The sequence below is a fragment of the Eurypyga helias genome, unplaced genomic scaffold (genome assembly GCF_000690775.1).
Source record: "Eurypyga helias isolate BGI_N326 unplaced genomic scaffold, ASM69077v1 scaffold440, whole genome shotgun sequence".
Classification (NCBI taxonomy): Eukaryota; Metazoa; Chordata; class Aves; order Eurypygiformes; family Eurypygidae; genus Eurypyga; species Eurypyga helias.
In genome coordinates this window covers 9,494-22,167 of record NW_010226021.1, presented here as the reverse complement: position 1 = coordinate 22,167, position 12,674 = coordinate 9,494, and the positions used below count along the sequence as shown (strand labels likewise).

Genomic DNA, 12,674 nt, shown 5'->3' with positions numbered 1-12,674 from the left:
CATCTTTAAGTACCTGGGATTACTCAGAACATTGGGTTAAGACTTTAACTGTAGGAAACTGAACATACCACTCTTCTAAAAAAAGTTGACAATCTTATGAAAAAGTAGTTGTTTCTTCACCCTGCACAGTTGCTCTTTGGGAGTCTTCCTTTTCTGCTTTGAACTGATTTCCTGCCTAAATATTTTTATGGCAAATTCATGTCTACTCTTGTGTCAACACTGACTCTTCAAGGCTGCCTTCATAGCCATCATCTTTGTCTGTATGAAGGGAATAGCCTTCCCTCAATGTGGATTACGATAATTTTATCTGTGTTTTTGAACGTCCTGTTGCATGATTACTTCCCGGTTTCTGCTGGAAACAATTACTTTGTATGCTGGGGTTGCGCCTTCATTGCTCTGTCACCTTAGCTGCTCAGCTATTCCCTGGTCATCCTACACAATACAGTCTTTTTACTGTGAAATTCAGATTATATGCTGCTTAAAATACTTCATAAATTCTGTATGGAAAATGTATTGATCTGTTTTCAGATATAGATGCTCTAGTTGGGGGAGAAGTTGGAGGCCTTGAGTTTGGGAAGCTACCCTTTGGTGCCTGTGAGGATCCTATTAGGTAAGATAAGAGTTCAGAAAACTGTTTTTTTATAACTTCCTTAACGGAGGACTTCAAGGTATGTTATTTCAAATCTTAGCTTTGCCTGCCTGTGACTTGCTATGTCCTGAACAGATGATTTAGTGATTGAAGTGCATAAGAAACATCTGTGAAAAGTAATGGTTTAATAGCAGGTAAGACCATTTGCAAAATTGCCTAATGGTATCCAGAGTGCTAGCTCATAAATTGTTCACCATAAACTTCTGGAGTACTCCCATTTCTTTCTGAAACTTCTGTGTGGAAATACACCCTAACTGGAAGTAAACTTTAGAAATGGTGTGCCTTCACTGAAGGGCTGGATTCGCAAGGTGGAAACGTCTACCTTGACATTTGTAGAAGGCTTAAATTGAGAGGGTCTGTAAGTGGAATTACCACAGTCTTTGTGTTCTCTTCTGCATCACCACTCAGCAAATACAGGCATCGTTTTAATGTATTGGTGTTTAATGCTGTAGGCAGTGGGTGAAAGTTGTTGGACCATCTCTCCTTTTGCAGAGAGGAGTTGTGAGAGTCCTCTGTGCCAGGTACTAGTAAATTTTAGTGTAGTGCTGGGTGACGTGCTGCAGAATAACCAATAGCGTGTATGCTGCAAGGAAACCCATTGGAAAACGTGCACATTTCTGGATGTAGCTGCAAAATACACAGAGGGACTTAAATATGAACTATCACAAATACCTTTCAAGATCTTAATGATGATGGAGAGAATACTCTGTACTAGCACTGAAAGGTTTAAATCTTGTTTTGTTTCAGTGAGCTTCATCTAGCTACCACGTGGCCTCACCTAACGGAAGGTATAATTGTTGACAATGATGTGTATTCGTAAGTATCCTGTCTGGATATCTAGAGGTGTACTTTGTTTGCTCAGTGCTGCATTTCAGTGACATCTAAAGTGTTGAGCGTGGCTTTTTGTGTGAAAGAGAACCCATTTTACGGAATGCTAAGGTCAGTTGATGGAACATCTCATTGGGACACCTTTTGAAATGCATTTCTATGTGAGAAAATAGTATTATATTGTAATCTCAACAGAACACACCCCTCCATTTTGGGGCATATTCCCATGCTAGACTTAATGTATTGCATATTTCTTGGGCAAAAAGAATCAACTGAGTGACATCCAAAAACTATCACCCAGGTTTTCTGGTAAGCCTGCTAAGAGGAACAATAGTGTGTACTGATACTTAAGAAAGAAGGAAAAAAAGAAGTGCATTATTGTTAGTGCAGAAATGAATTTTTAACATTAATACACTTAAGGCAGTTCAGTTGTGTTGTACCTGCACTGTTCTCATGTGTTTCTTACTCATGTTATGTATGTACGTGAGAACAGAGTCTCCTGGTTGTGTTTTAGTGTCTGTCATGTTCTGTGGAATGTGTTGCCTATTGTGGTTTCCATAGCCCAACTGGCTATGACATTCTATTTATTGAGAATTTGATACTCCTCGGTTGCGTACTTAATGTGACAGCATGACACTTGTTTGTATTTTAAAGTGACCTGGATCCTGTTCAAGCACCCCAGTGGTCTGTGAGAGTCAGAAAGGCAGATAACCCCCAGTGTCTGTTGGGTAAGACATCAGAATTCCCTATCTTCTCTTACAGCTCTTAAGCTGTTCAGTGTTTACCACCGGCTTGAAGGATCGAATCGTTGATCACCTGGTGACCTCCTCACTACTGTTATTTTGGTTTTTTTGAGTGGACCATATTTTGGGCTGCTTTTTCAAGAACACAAGCTTCCTCTTGCTTTGGGTGGAAAAGTGGGTGAAACTGCATGCAGTAGTGCGCTCTGGAGGGGTGGCTGATAGCTGTCCAGATGTGCGTTTTCCTAAGCTTTAATTATGTGCTTTAAAGATATTTGTGCTTCAAAACAAATTATCGTGTTCTTTCAGATGAAAAGATAAAATTACTGTCCCTCAGGAATCACCTTGAGGGTTAGTTTATTGCTCAGTGAGATGTAATTGAATAGTTGCTCAGAAACGGTTTCTCTTACAGGCGACTTCCTTACTGAATTCTTCAAGCTTTGCCGTCGGAAGGAGTCGACTGATGAGATACTTGGCAGGTCTGCATTTGAAGAGGAAGGAAAAGGTAAAACTAAAATCTTGCTGATTTGTAGTGTTTGATCACAGCTGTTTGGTCTTATTTTACCTTCCCTATCCCCTTTTCCTGACCTCCATCAGTATGTTATACTTGCCACTCTTGGGCCTTTGCTGTGATCGCTAGGAATTTTTTTGCTCCATGCTACGTGGTATAATTTCTCATGAGTTCTAGGTAGCTTTGGTTCCCAACGTCCCAGATGCCAGTTACCTCTTACAGTTGCTTTGTTTTCTCCACTGGAAAACCTGAGTTTTAAATTTGCCTAGTGTGTACCAGAGGTGGTTTTAAGCAAACATCAGACAGCTTTGTCTGCAACTTTTTACATATTTTTGCATTTTTCCCACTTTTTTCTGCCTTTTGAAGTAAGATGTAGTGCATGTTTTAACAGCTGTTTTGGAGAGTCTAATCTGTTTGGGAGGCTTTGCTGACCCCTCCAAAAAAACCACCCCAAAACCACCAAAAAGGTTTTCTGACCAACAGGTCAGACTGTATCCCAGCAGTATAGATACCGACATCTTTTTCATGTCTGTCCCTTTCTTTTGCTTTTCTTGCTGTATATGGTGAACATTCTCTTCCTTGCTTCTTGTCACCTTTTCTTCCCCCCAAATATGGCCCAGGTCAATGTATTTTCTTTGGTTATACTTCATCTCAGTTTTGAGGGAGCCCTCCAGTTAGCTGAAAGAGGTCTGAGACGGCGTGGGGTGTGTATTGGTCTCGGTGCTTGACATACAGGCTCCTTAGCCCTCATTATCTCTGATTTTCCTGAAACGTTTGCCAAGGTTTTTCAGGCTGTTTGGTAATTCTTCCCTTAAATTTATCTGCCCTCTTTTTTACACAATGTTAATACATTCTATTGTAAAAGAGGTGCTAAAGTTTACCAGCAATAACTGGAAAGAATCTTTTGATTTGAGGAATTTACCTGCAAACTGTAAAACAGAATTGTTCTTACACCACACAAGGTCCTGTGTGTAGTGCTTAATACTGGCTTTATTTAAGCCTTATGGAAAGCTCTAGCATGAACAGTCTGTGTTACCTACAGCATATTGGCTGGCTTCATGTATAAACAAAGCTTAAATACTGGCCTGTTGGCAGGCTTTCTGCTGGTACTCTGCCTGTAGTTGTCGGTGAGTATGCAGTACTACTACAGTAGGTGGCAGGCACTGTCTACAGCTAACCCAGTCGAGACTTCTTTGGGGAGAATAGATCAAGGGCAGCCTGTGACTCCACCGTGACCTGGTTCTGCTGCGTTCTCTCTGTGGCTGAGAACAGTGACTGTAGTGTGTGGAACCTGACAGCTTAGGCCTGCAGCTTTGGCTAACAGGGTGTTAAAAGGCAGTACAATGTAAAGAGACTGTGACATGGCCTTGTGGGGTTTTGGCATTTGTTTTAATTATCTGTGTCTTGTTTTATAGAGGTTGCTGATATTAGCCATGCTTTGTCGAAGCTCACAGAGCCAGCACCAGTCCCGATCCATAAATTATCGGTCACAAATATGGTTCACAGTGCAAAGAAAAAAATTCGCAAGCACAGAGGTGTAGATGAATCGCCTTTGAACAATGAGGTGCTGAACACTATTCTTCTGGTAAGTGAGCTGTCTGTGCATACGAGACGTGTTTCATGCTTCCACTGAGGCATTTGGCTTATAGTTTATGGCAGAGCTGTAAATAAAGGTCTCTGATGTCAGTTCCTTTATTTGAATGGCATTTATCAGCTTTTTGAAACAGCCGAAGTTGTTAGGAGTCCCTGCTGTGTAAGTAGACCGACGATGAACTCTGCTACCAGTTTAGGTTGTAGGGACTGCTGGTATGGCACCAGCAGTAGCTTGAGGGAGAAAGTGCCAAAAGCAGGAAAAAACATGCTGATGCCAGTTTGGATATGTTTTTTCTTTCTTGAAGTTCTTATTTCCTGATGCTGCTGACAAGCTGGCAGATGGATTTGAAAGCAGAACTCGAACTTTAAACAATCCTCCTCCTCCAGAGAACGAAGATTATGTAAGTTTCACTGATGAGAGGGGGGAAAAGCAGTTTTGAGTGTGTTCATACAGGCCTAGTGACAGGACAAGGGGTAATGGGTTTAAATTGAAAGTGGGGAGGTTTAGATTAGATGTCAGGAAGAAGTTCTTCCCGGAGAGGGTGGGGAGGCACTGGCACAGGTTGTCCAGAGAAGCTGTGGATGCCCCATCCCGGGAAGTGTCCAAGGCCAGGCTGGATGAGGCTTGGAGCAACCTGGTCTAGTGGAAGGTGTCCCTGCCCATGGCAGGGGGGGTGGAACTAGATGGGCTTTAAGGTCCCTTCCAGCCCCAACCATTCTGTGACTCTATGACTTGATTGTGGTTGCCCTCTGTCTTGTAATAGATCATTTTTGGAAGGATGAAGTTACCTTTGTGGGATCTCCAGGTAGAGATAGTGATTTTTAGTTTGTTTGGTTTTCCCTTCTAATTTTTTTCTTTCTTTCAAAGACTTCCAGTTTTTGTACCCTATACTTACAGGCTTAAAATGTGACTAGGTCACTGGTGTTGTCAAACAGGAAAGATTATACGGTTTTGGAAAAAATGCCATTGCTCCTGTATGTCCTGCTTTCTTTTATTTCCTGTGTAGAATCTCTTCAGTCAGTTTAAATCTGCTCCTGCTGATAGCCTGACATACAAACTAGCTTTATGTCTTTGTATGATAAACTTCTACCATGGAGGAGTAAAAGGAGTGGCACATCTTTGGCAAGAATTCGTGTTAGAAATGCGCTACAGATGGGAGAACAACTACCTTATTCCAGGGTAAGGTTTTTTTTTGTCGTGGCTTTGTCATAGAAAATAGTGTTTTAGGAACAGAGTGAGTTCACTAGGACTTTGAAACGTACTGGGGTTTTTTAAATTGCAAATACTGTCTTCTTTTTTTATTCCCCTAGTTCCTTAAAGCAAGAAAGGATGTAGGGAGTGGGGAAAAGCATCTGCGCCATCATTGGAAAACTCACAAGAATTTGTGAGTCTTGAAAACAAGAATTACCTTGGGCTTCCTCCAGGCAAGAGGGCTTACAGAGCACTCCATTCTGTGAATGAGGGCGGGCAAAAGGAAAGTTTAGGGGAATGCTTGGCTTTCTGTTCATCCTGGGATCAAACTGAAGGAGCTGATGTAAGGAGGAACATCTTTGCTTTGTGGTGTAGTTTCACTGCTTTTCCAAGGGAGCTGTTCCAGGTTCCTGCTGGGGTTACGGCCTTTCAGGCAGCTAATGCTGTCCCCAGTGTTCCAGCCCTCCCAGGTTATGTCTGCTGCAGCAGGCTCCTTGCAGACCAACTGAAGGGCTTGTCTCAGGATGAGGTGTCCATGTAGAGCAAAAATTTTTCCCTTTTGTTTTGTAATGGGATGGACTGGCTGTTTATTCACTGGCTTGTACTTTGAAATGGTTACACTAACAAATCAAATGGACCTTGAAATACATAGAGATCACTTCACTGTATGATTGCTGTTTTAAAAGTGAAGTCAGAGGTGCATAAGTTTTGTGGGAAAAAGCGTTACCCTTTTACTTTCCGAATGGAAAACTGATCAGGAAATACAAGGCGTGTCTGTTTTGTACTAGTGCGAATGATCTCTGAGCTTCAGAAATGATCTCTAGGAAATAAATGTCTCTAACTTTGGGGCTTGTTCAGTCATTCGCTTGGCTTTTGAGACCACAGAAGAGCTGCATGGTTGAAATGGTGGGGGTGGGTTCAGTGTGGATATTGGCTCCTCTTCTGGCTTTCATATGATTTAAGACCACATGTTGTGTGAAAGATTCAACTTTATAATTGATAATTGTTACACTTCTGCCTTTTGTTAGATTAGCTAATGGCCCTCCAGATCTGAGATGCTGTTTACTGCATCAGAAGCTTCAGGTAAATATCCCAAATTTAAGGATGATTTTTCTCCTAAGAAAACTGTCAAAATTGTAGCAATTATTAGCTAAATATATTGGTTTTGTAGATTAACTTACGCTTGTATTACTGGGTCTGGACTTGGGACAGTCTTTGTTATAGCAACAAGTTCAATGGAATTATTATCTTTTAGATTTATAAGAGATTTTTGGTGACTGTCCAAGTTTTTCTGTGACAGTGTTTCCGTAAGAGAAGTAATTGCTAAACAATGTGGTTTTTTTCTTTTAACTTGTTAGATGTTAAATTGTTGCATAGAAAGAAAGAAAGCAAGAGATGAAGGGAAAAGGGGCATGTCTGATCGTTCACCAGGTGGTACTTCTGGGGATGCTGGAAAAGGAGCAGACCACTCTGGAGATAACCCCGATAAGGAAAAAGAAGTTGGCAAGTCTTGGGAATCGTGGAGTGACAGTGAAGAGGAATTTTTTGAATGTCTAAGTGACACAGAAGATCTTAAAGGAAATGGGCAGGAGAATGGAAAGAAAGGAGGACCAAAAGAAGGCAACAAAGAGCCTGTAAACTTAAAACCAGAAGGTCGACTGCATCCACATGGAAAGCTGACGCTGCTGCACCCAGGAGAGCCTCTCTACATTCCAATAACACAGGTTGGGTAACAGGAGCTGAACCAGACGTGCAGTAAGATTCATGCTTATACCTAGGGCTGTGAAATTACATATAGTTTGCAGGTTACAGCCTTATCTATTGTTAAAATCGCTGCATTTTTGGCTGAAGACCTTGTTTTCTGTTTTTAAAACCTGATGAGGCTGTTAAACTGAAATGTCACACGCTCTTTGTTTTATTTGAGAATGGGTCTCCTTACCAAATTGCACTCAAAACAGTTTTTTAAAATAAGAATTAAGCTGTCTTGCCTACCTTAACTTTGGGGTTCCCTTTGTTTCCAGCTCGTGAGGCATATTCCATCCCCTCCTTACTTTCTTTACAGGAAAGCAGGAACTGCCATGATCCTTCCACCCTGAAGATTTCTAGCTGACTGACCAGAGTACCAGAGCAGTTTTGCTGATACTTTTTTCCTTTCTCTTCTTTTAAAGAAAACATTTCTCTAGAAGGCCACAGTTACCAGTTTTTTGGTACCATTATCTAAAGACTGTTTCTCCTGAAACTGAGAAATGTTGTCTGACACAGACTTTCCTGTAGAGTGACCCGAGATGACACAGGAAGTGGTGGCGTTGGAGGAAGTAGTTTGAAATCAGCAGTGCATGAAGAATACAGTATTTTTCATTCACTTAAGTTATTTCTAATGGATGTTGCTTTGCGTGGTTAACAGGTGTGAGCCGAGTGTAGTCAGGCAAAATGTTGCCATTTAATTATGTGCTGACAGTATTAACAGCAAAAATTCTGCATTGCTTTGGGTGGATTTTCATCCATCTCAACAAAATGGTATCAAAGACTTCCTGGACTTCATCCAGGAAGCATTTTAACATTATATCCTTACATTGTTCATTCCCAGATTGGTTTCTTTTTAATTTTTTTGTTAGTGTCTTCAGATGCGCAGTTTTAGGCTAAACCGTTCAAGCAGTAGAAACTTATGTCTGTGTTGAGTACAAAGTAAATGAACTTTAGGTGACAGAGGGAGCCTTCCAGTCCTGCTTTCATCAGGGCTAAGTCTCGGAGAGGCTGTTTGTAAAGTTGTCTCTTCCTGTGTTACAGGAACCCGCGCCCATGACCGAAGACTTGCTGGAAGAGCAGTCGGAGGTGCTGGCAAAACTAGGGACGTCAGCAGAAGGTGCTCACCTTCGGGCCCGCATGCAGAGTGCCTGCTTGCTCTCAGATATGGAGTCTTTTAAGGTAGTATTACTTGGAATTCTGTGAGACAGCTTTCTTCTTAATCAAACTATCCCTCTGGCTTGTGTTGGACAGTTCTGAAGGTTCTTCTGATAAGGGTGTTTTTCTCCACAAAACAGTTTCAGAATAATTTCAAGTTGAACATAAAAACCTATTGATAAAAATCTTAGAACATGTCAACAGTCTGTGACTGTCCAGTGTATACCACTGTAGAATTCCAGTAAATGTTGGTGGGAAGGGAAAACCCACCAAACGCAGTTGGTAAATTGAGAGTTAAAACTCAGCTGAGCCCATACAAAATGATGTCAGAAGAAAACTGAGCATCAAAGTCCTGAATCAAAATTAGTCTTTCCCTCCCACCACCTTGCAGGTTTAATTTAGTACTTTCTGCTGCGTCTAGCTCTGTAAGATGCACTTTAATCAGACCCCAGATGGTTAAAATTTGAAGCACTGGAACAGGTTGCCCAGAGAAGCTGTGGATGCCCCATCCCTGGATGTCTTCAAGGCCAGGCTGGATGAGGCTTTGAGCAACCTGGTCTAGTGGAAGGTGTCCCTGCCCGTGGCAGGGGGGTTGGAACTAGATGGTCTTTAAGGTCCCTTCCAACCCAAACCATTCTGTGATTCCATGAAAATGTAAAGGTGGTTTGAAGAAAATCAAACGTGTTCACAGTTCTGGACTTTGGGGAGGTGGACATAGTTGTTCTGTACAGTTTAAGGCATTTTGTTCTGTAGTAGGAAGGATAAATTATCACTGTTCAGAAGTCCTATACAGCTGTTTGTCAGATTAGGATTGGATTAGTTGTGGTTTTGGGTGACTTGTTCCATTTCTTCCCTGTACACTGCTGTCACCAAAGGATCTCAAAACCCTAAAAAGATAGGAGATTATGTCATGGAATACCTATATATACATGTTTTAAAAAAAATTACTGCCATGTTACTTTGTAGTACATCAATATCCATTTATTAGCAGCGACTCATGTCCCATTAGGTACATGTAGCAGTTTTGTTTCTATGGTGCAAGTGATCTAAAAACTCAGAGTAAGCATACAGAAGTGTAATGGGAAGTGGGAGCGCACCGTTGATGGGCGCGTTGAATAAAAGCCGCTTCCCTGTTATGTTCTCGAACTGTGGATCTATGTGTTTGTGTTGACATCCCATCTGTGAGAAACTGAGGGGTGTTTTTGTTTGGGGGAGATTTTTTTTTTGAAGTTCCTTTTTAAAGGAAGAAAAGAAGAGAAGGTAGATTTTGTTATTGGAGTGTTAAAAGATGGAGAGCTGTGCTGAAAGCACATTTATGCAGCACAGTGGTTCTTTTAGGCTTGGGCTGTTATTAATCTAAGTCTTCAGTGACGTAAGCTTGTGCATAAAAAAACCTAGTGAAAATCCGTATTTATTGCATGTATCAAGTACCAGAAGCTTGGATGAAGCTTTATTTTGAGCTTGCCTGAAATAAGTGGTGAATATACTGTTATGGGGGGGATAAGAGGAAGGTTTCTTGGGTTTTGTTGATGGTGTGGGATTTTTCCCCTCTCACTGTTTTGGTTTATATTTCCTTCATCTACCTCACCTTCCAAGGTCTCTTTCCTAGTGTACAGTTTGCTGACTGGGAACAGAATTCCCTGAGTTTTGGCTCCCAGCCTGTGCTCTACCCACTAAACAGTACTGCCTTCCTACCCAGAGGTTATGTTTTTGTAGGATTTTTCAAGCACAAATTTTTTCTCCATTCCAGGCGGCTAATCCTGGCTGTTGCCTGGAGGATTTTGTGAGGTGGTACTCCCCTCGGGATTACATCGAAGAAGAAGTGGTTGATGAAAAGGGGAATGTAGTAATTAAGGGCGAGCTGAGCGCCCGAATGAAGATTCCTAGCAACATGTGGGTAGAGGCCTGGGAGACAGCAAAACCAGTCCCAGCCCGGAGGCAGAAGAGACTGTTCGATGACACCAGAGAGGCAGAGAAGGTAAAAAGCTCTGGGCAGTGACAGTCTGATCTGTAATGCTTGTACAAACTTAGAGCAGTCCTTCCTCCTGCAAGATGTAAACGTTAACTCGTCACCGCACTGTGTTCTTGGAATTACTAAATTGTTTTGTACATGGCTCATTTTCGTGTAACAGTGTGTTTGAAGTACCTAAAATAATTAGTGTGTGAAATGTAACTTTACAAGCTGCATTACTCGAGTACTTCTTTGAACTGTTAGTAAATAAACCAGATTTTTATCTGCATGTAAGTGTTGGGAGGCTGGAGTATTCCTAAACACAATTACTTTTAGTTTCATTCTAACCTGTTGGGACCTTAAGCAACCACTGAGGATTCAGGTAAAAGAACCTATAGAGTCTTATCTGACAAGGGTGCTCGCTTCTTGTGAGTTCTTCAGTGTAGCTGCTCATCTTTTGAAGTTCACCTGATCCTTGGGGTGTAGTTTTGATCACTAATGTGTTACATATTCCAATGTTGTAGGTGCTTCATTACCTTGCTGTTCAGAAACCAGCTGACCTTGCAAGGCATCTCTTGCCTTGCATCATCCATGCAGCTGTACTCAAGGTAAAGGAAGAAGGTAAATAATATTTAATAAATCATTGATATTTTTGGGTGAACACTGATTCAGTAATTACAACTTCTTCGTTTCTTTTCCTCCGAATAGAAGCCCTAGAAGATATATCTTCAGTTAAGAAGATTATTAAGCAGATAATATCCCATTCCAGTATGGTTCTGCGATTCCCCAACGCGGAAGACAAGAAGTTGGAAGTAAGGCTTTTACAGTGGCTTTAAAAAGTTCATAAAGATGAATAGACTTTTACACTGTTCATGGGAGCGCCAAAAGAACATCTGTTTAATTTTGGTTTTTGCGAAACCCCTGCAGGAAATCATTGCTCAGATCATGAGTGTGGAAGCTATCATTGCCAGGGCCAGGTCTCTGAAAGCAAAATTTGGAGTAGAGAAATGTGAAAATGAGGAGGAGAAAGAAGATCTACAAAGGTGAGTAACAATTTCCATATCCCCCTGCCCCCATCTTGTTTTCTTCTTCCTCTGATGCCCTTTTTTGTAGTTTATAAATTTAGGACAGATGGAAGTGGTGAAAATGCAGAAATACTACAGAGCTGGTTTTAGTAGCAATGAACAGCAGGTGTCCCTGCCCCTAGGCTTCCTAGGGATGGTGTATGTGGGTACCCTAAATGCCCCTCCAAGTAACCATCTCTTTGAAAAGATGTGATGCAGATTATTCTAGTGGAGTTCGGTTTTATCTTGACAGTACTGGAGATTCCATTTGTGGGTTTTGCGTATACAAAAGGTACATTTGATGAACTGTGTTACAGTAGAGGTAAAAGTGGACTAGGAATTTAGTATTTTCTGTGACTAATATGGAATGAAATACCCCCCCAGAGTTACATTTTCTTATTTCTAGTCTCCTTACTAATTAGAAACATATTACTGAGGAGCCACACGACTAAAAAGTGACGAGCCATGTTTCATTGCTTCACTACCTGCTGTCACATTATTTACCTATTGCTTAAGATGACTAATAGGTAATGTTAAAAAAAACATGTTAACTTCTTGCTGCTGAGGTGACATTTTTGGAGTACGTGGTGGGAGCTCAGAGGAGTGGTATCTGACCAATGCAGCATCTTTATGCTCAAAAAAACTGTCATGCCGTTACTCCTGTGTGGCTGACACCATGAAGGTTGTTCATGTGGAATTTGCACATCTGCATTAGGAGCCTGGGTTCCATTTATAGTGAACTGAGAGAAGTAGGTCCTTGCAGAGGCTGAGTTACAGCCTAGGTGTTCAGTGGCTTCGCTGCTGGAGTTGTGCCACAAACAGCTGGCACAACTGCCACAATTGTCCCGACCTTGCATGGGAGGCTGCTCTCTGCAGCTTGGTTCTGGAAGATCGGCTGTTTGTATTGTCATGGAAGAGAGCAACAAGTGGGGAGGGAAGAACTGGAGGCTAAGGGGGCTTCAGTGTTTAGGGTAGGGAGAAAGGAGTAAAGGGATGAAAAGGTGATGGTAGCGTTTCAGTTTGATGCTGAGCAGTGTCAGGGTTTTCTCCTTAAACTTCTAGAATGGAAAACTCCTGAGTGTGCCTGCCAGTTTTTGCTCTGTGCAGGTGATGCTAGGTGGAGGCAGCCCCACAGGAAACAGTTCTGGGTTTAGCCAACTGGATACAGCTGAGAATTAAACATTCCCATTTCCTTTTTAATACTTTGTACCACCAGATTTGTCAACTGTCTGCTGGAGCAGCCAG

At 41.7% G+C, this 12,674-nt stretch overlaps 1 protein-coding gene across 1 annotated transcript in view; it reads left to right on the top strand.

Annotated features, from left to right (window-relative positions):
• Nucleotides 1-528: 528 nt before the first annotated feature.
• Nucleotides 529-12,674, top strand: part of RAB3GAP1 (RAB3 GTPase activating protein subunit 1 (catalytic)) — a gene marked incomplete at its 5' end in the record, with an annotated part of 15,377 nt that continues 3,231 nt past the window's right edge. The window contains 15 exon segments of the mRNA XM_010151108.1: nt 529-610; nt 1,397-1,465; nt 2,132-2,205; nt 2,630-2,722; nt 4,144-4,313; nt 4,627-4,722; nt 5,329-5,501; nt 6,542-6,596; nt 6,872-7,237; nt 8,301-8,438; nt 10,165-10,392; nt 10,890-10,986; nt 11,074-11,177; nt 11,293-11,408; nt 12,646-12,674. The exon segment at nt 12,646-12,674 is cut by the window's right edge and continues 32 nt beyond it. Of these exon segments, the coding sequence (XP_010149410.1) occupies nt 529-610; nt 1,397-1,465; nt 2,132-2,205; nt 2,630-2,722; nt 4,144-4,313; nt 4,627-4,722; nt 5,329-5,501; nt 6,542-6,596; nt 6,872-7,237; nt 8,301-8,438; nt 10,165-10,392; nt 10,890-10,986; nt 11,074-11,177; nt 11,293-11,408; nt 12,646-12,674 (1,890 nt within the window).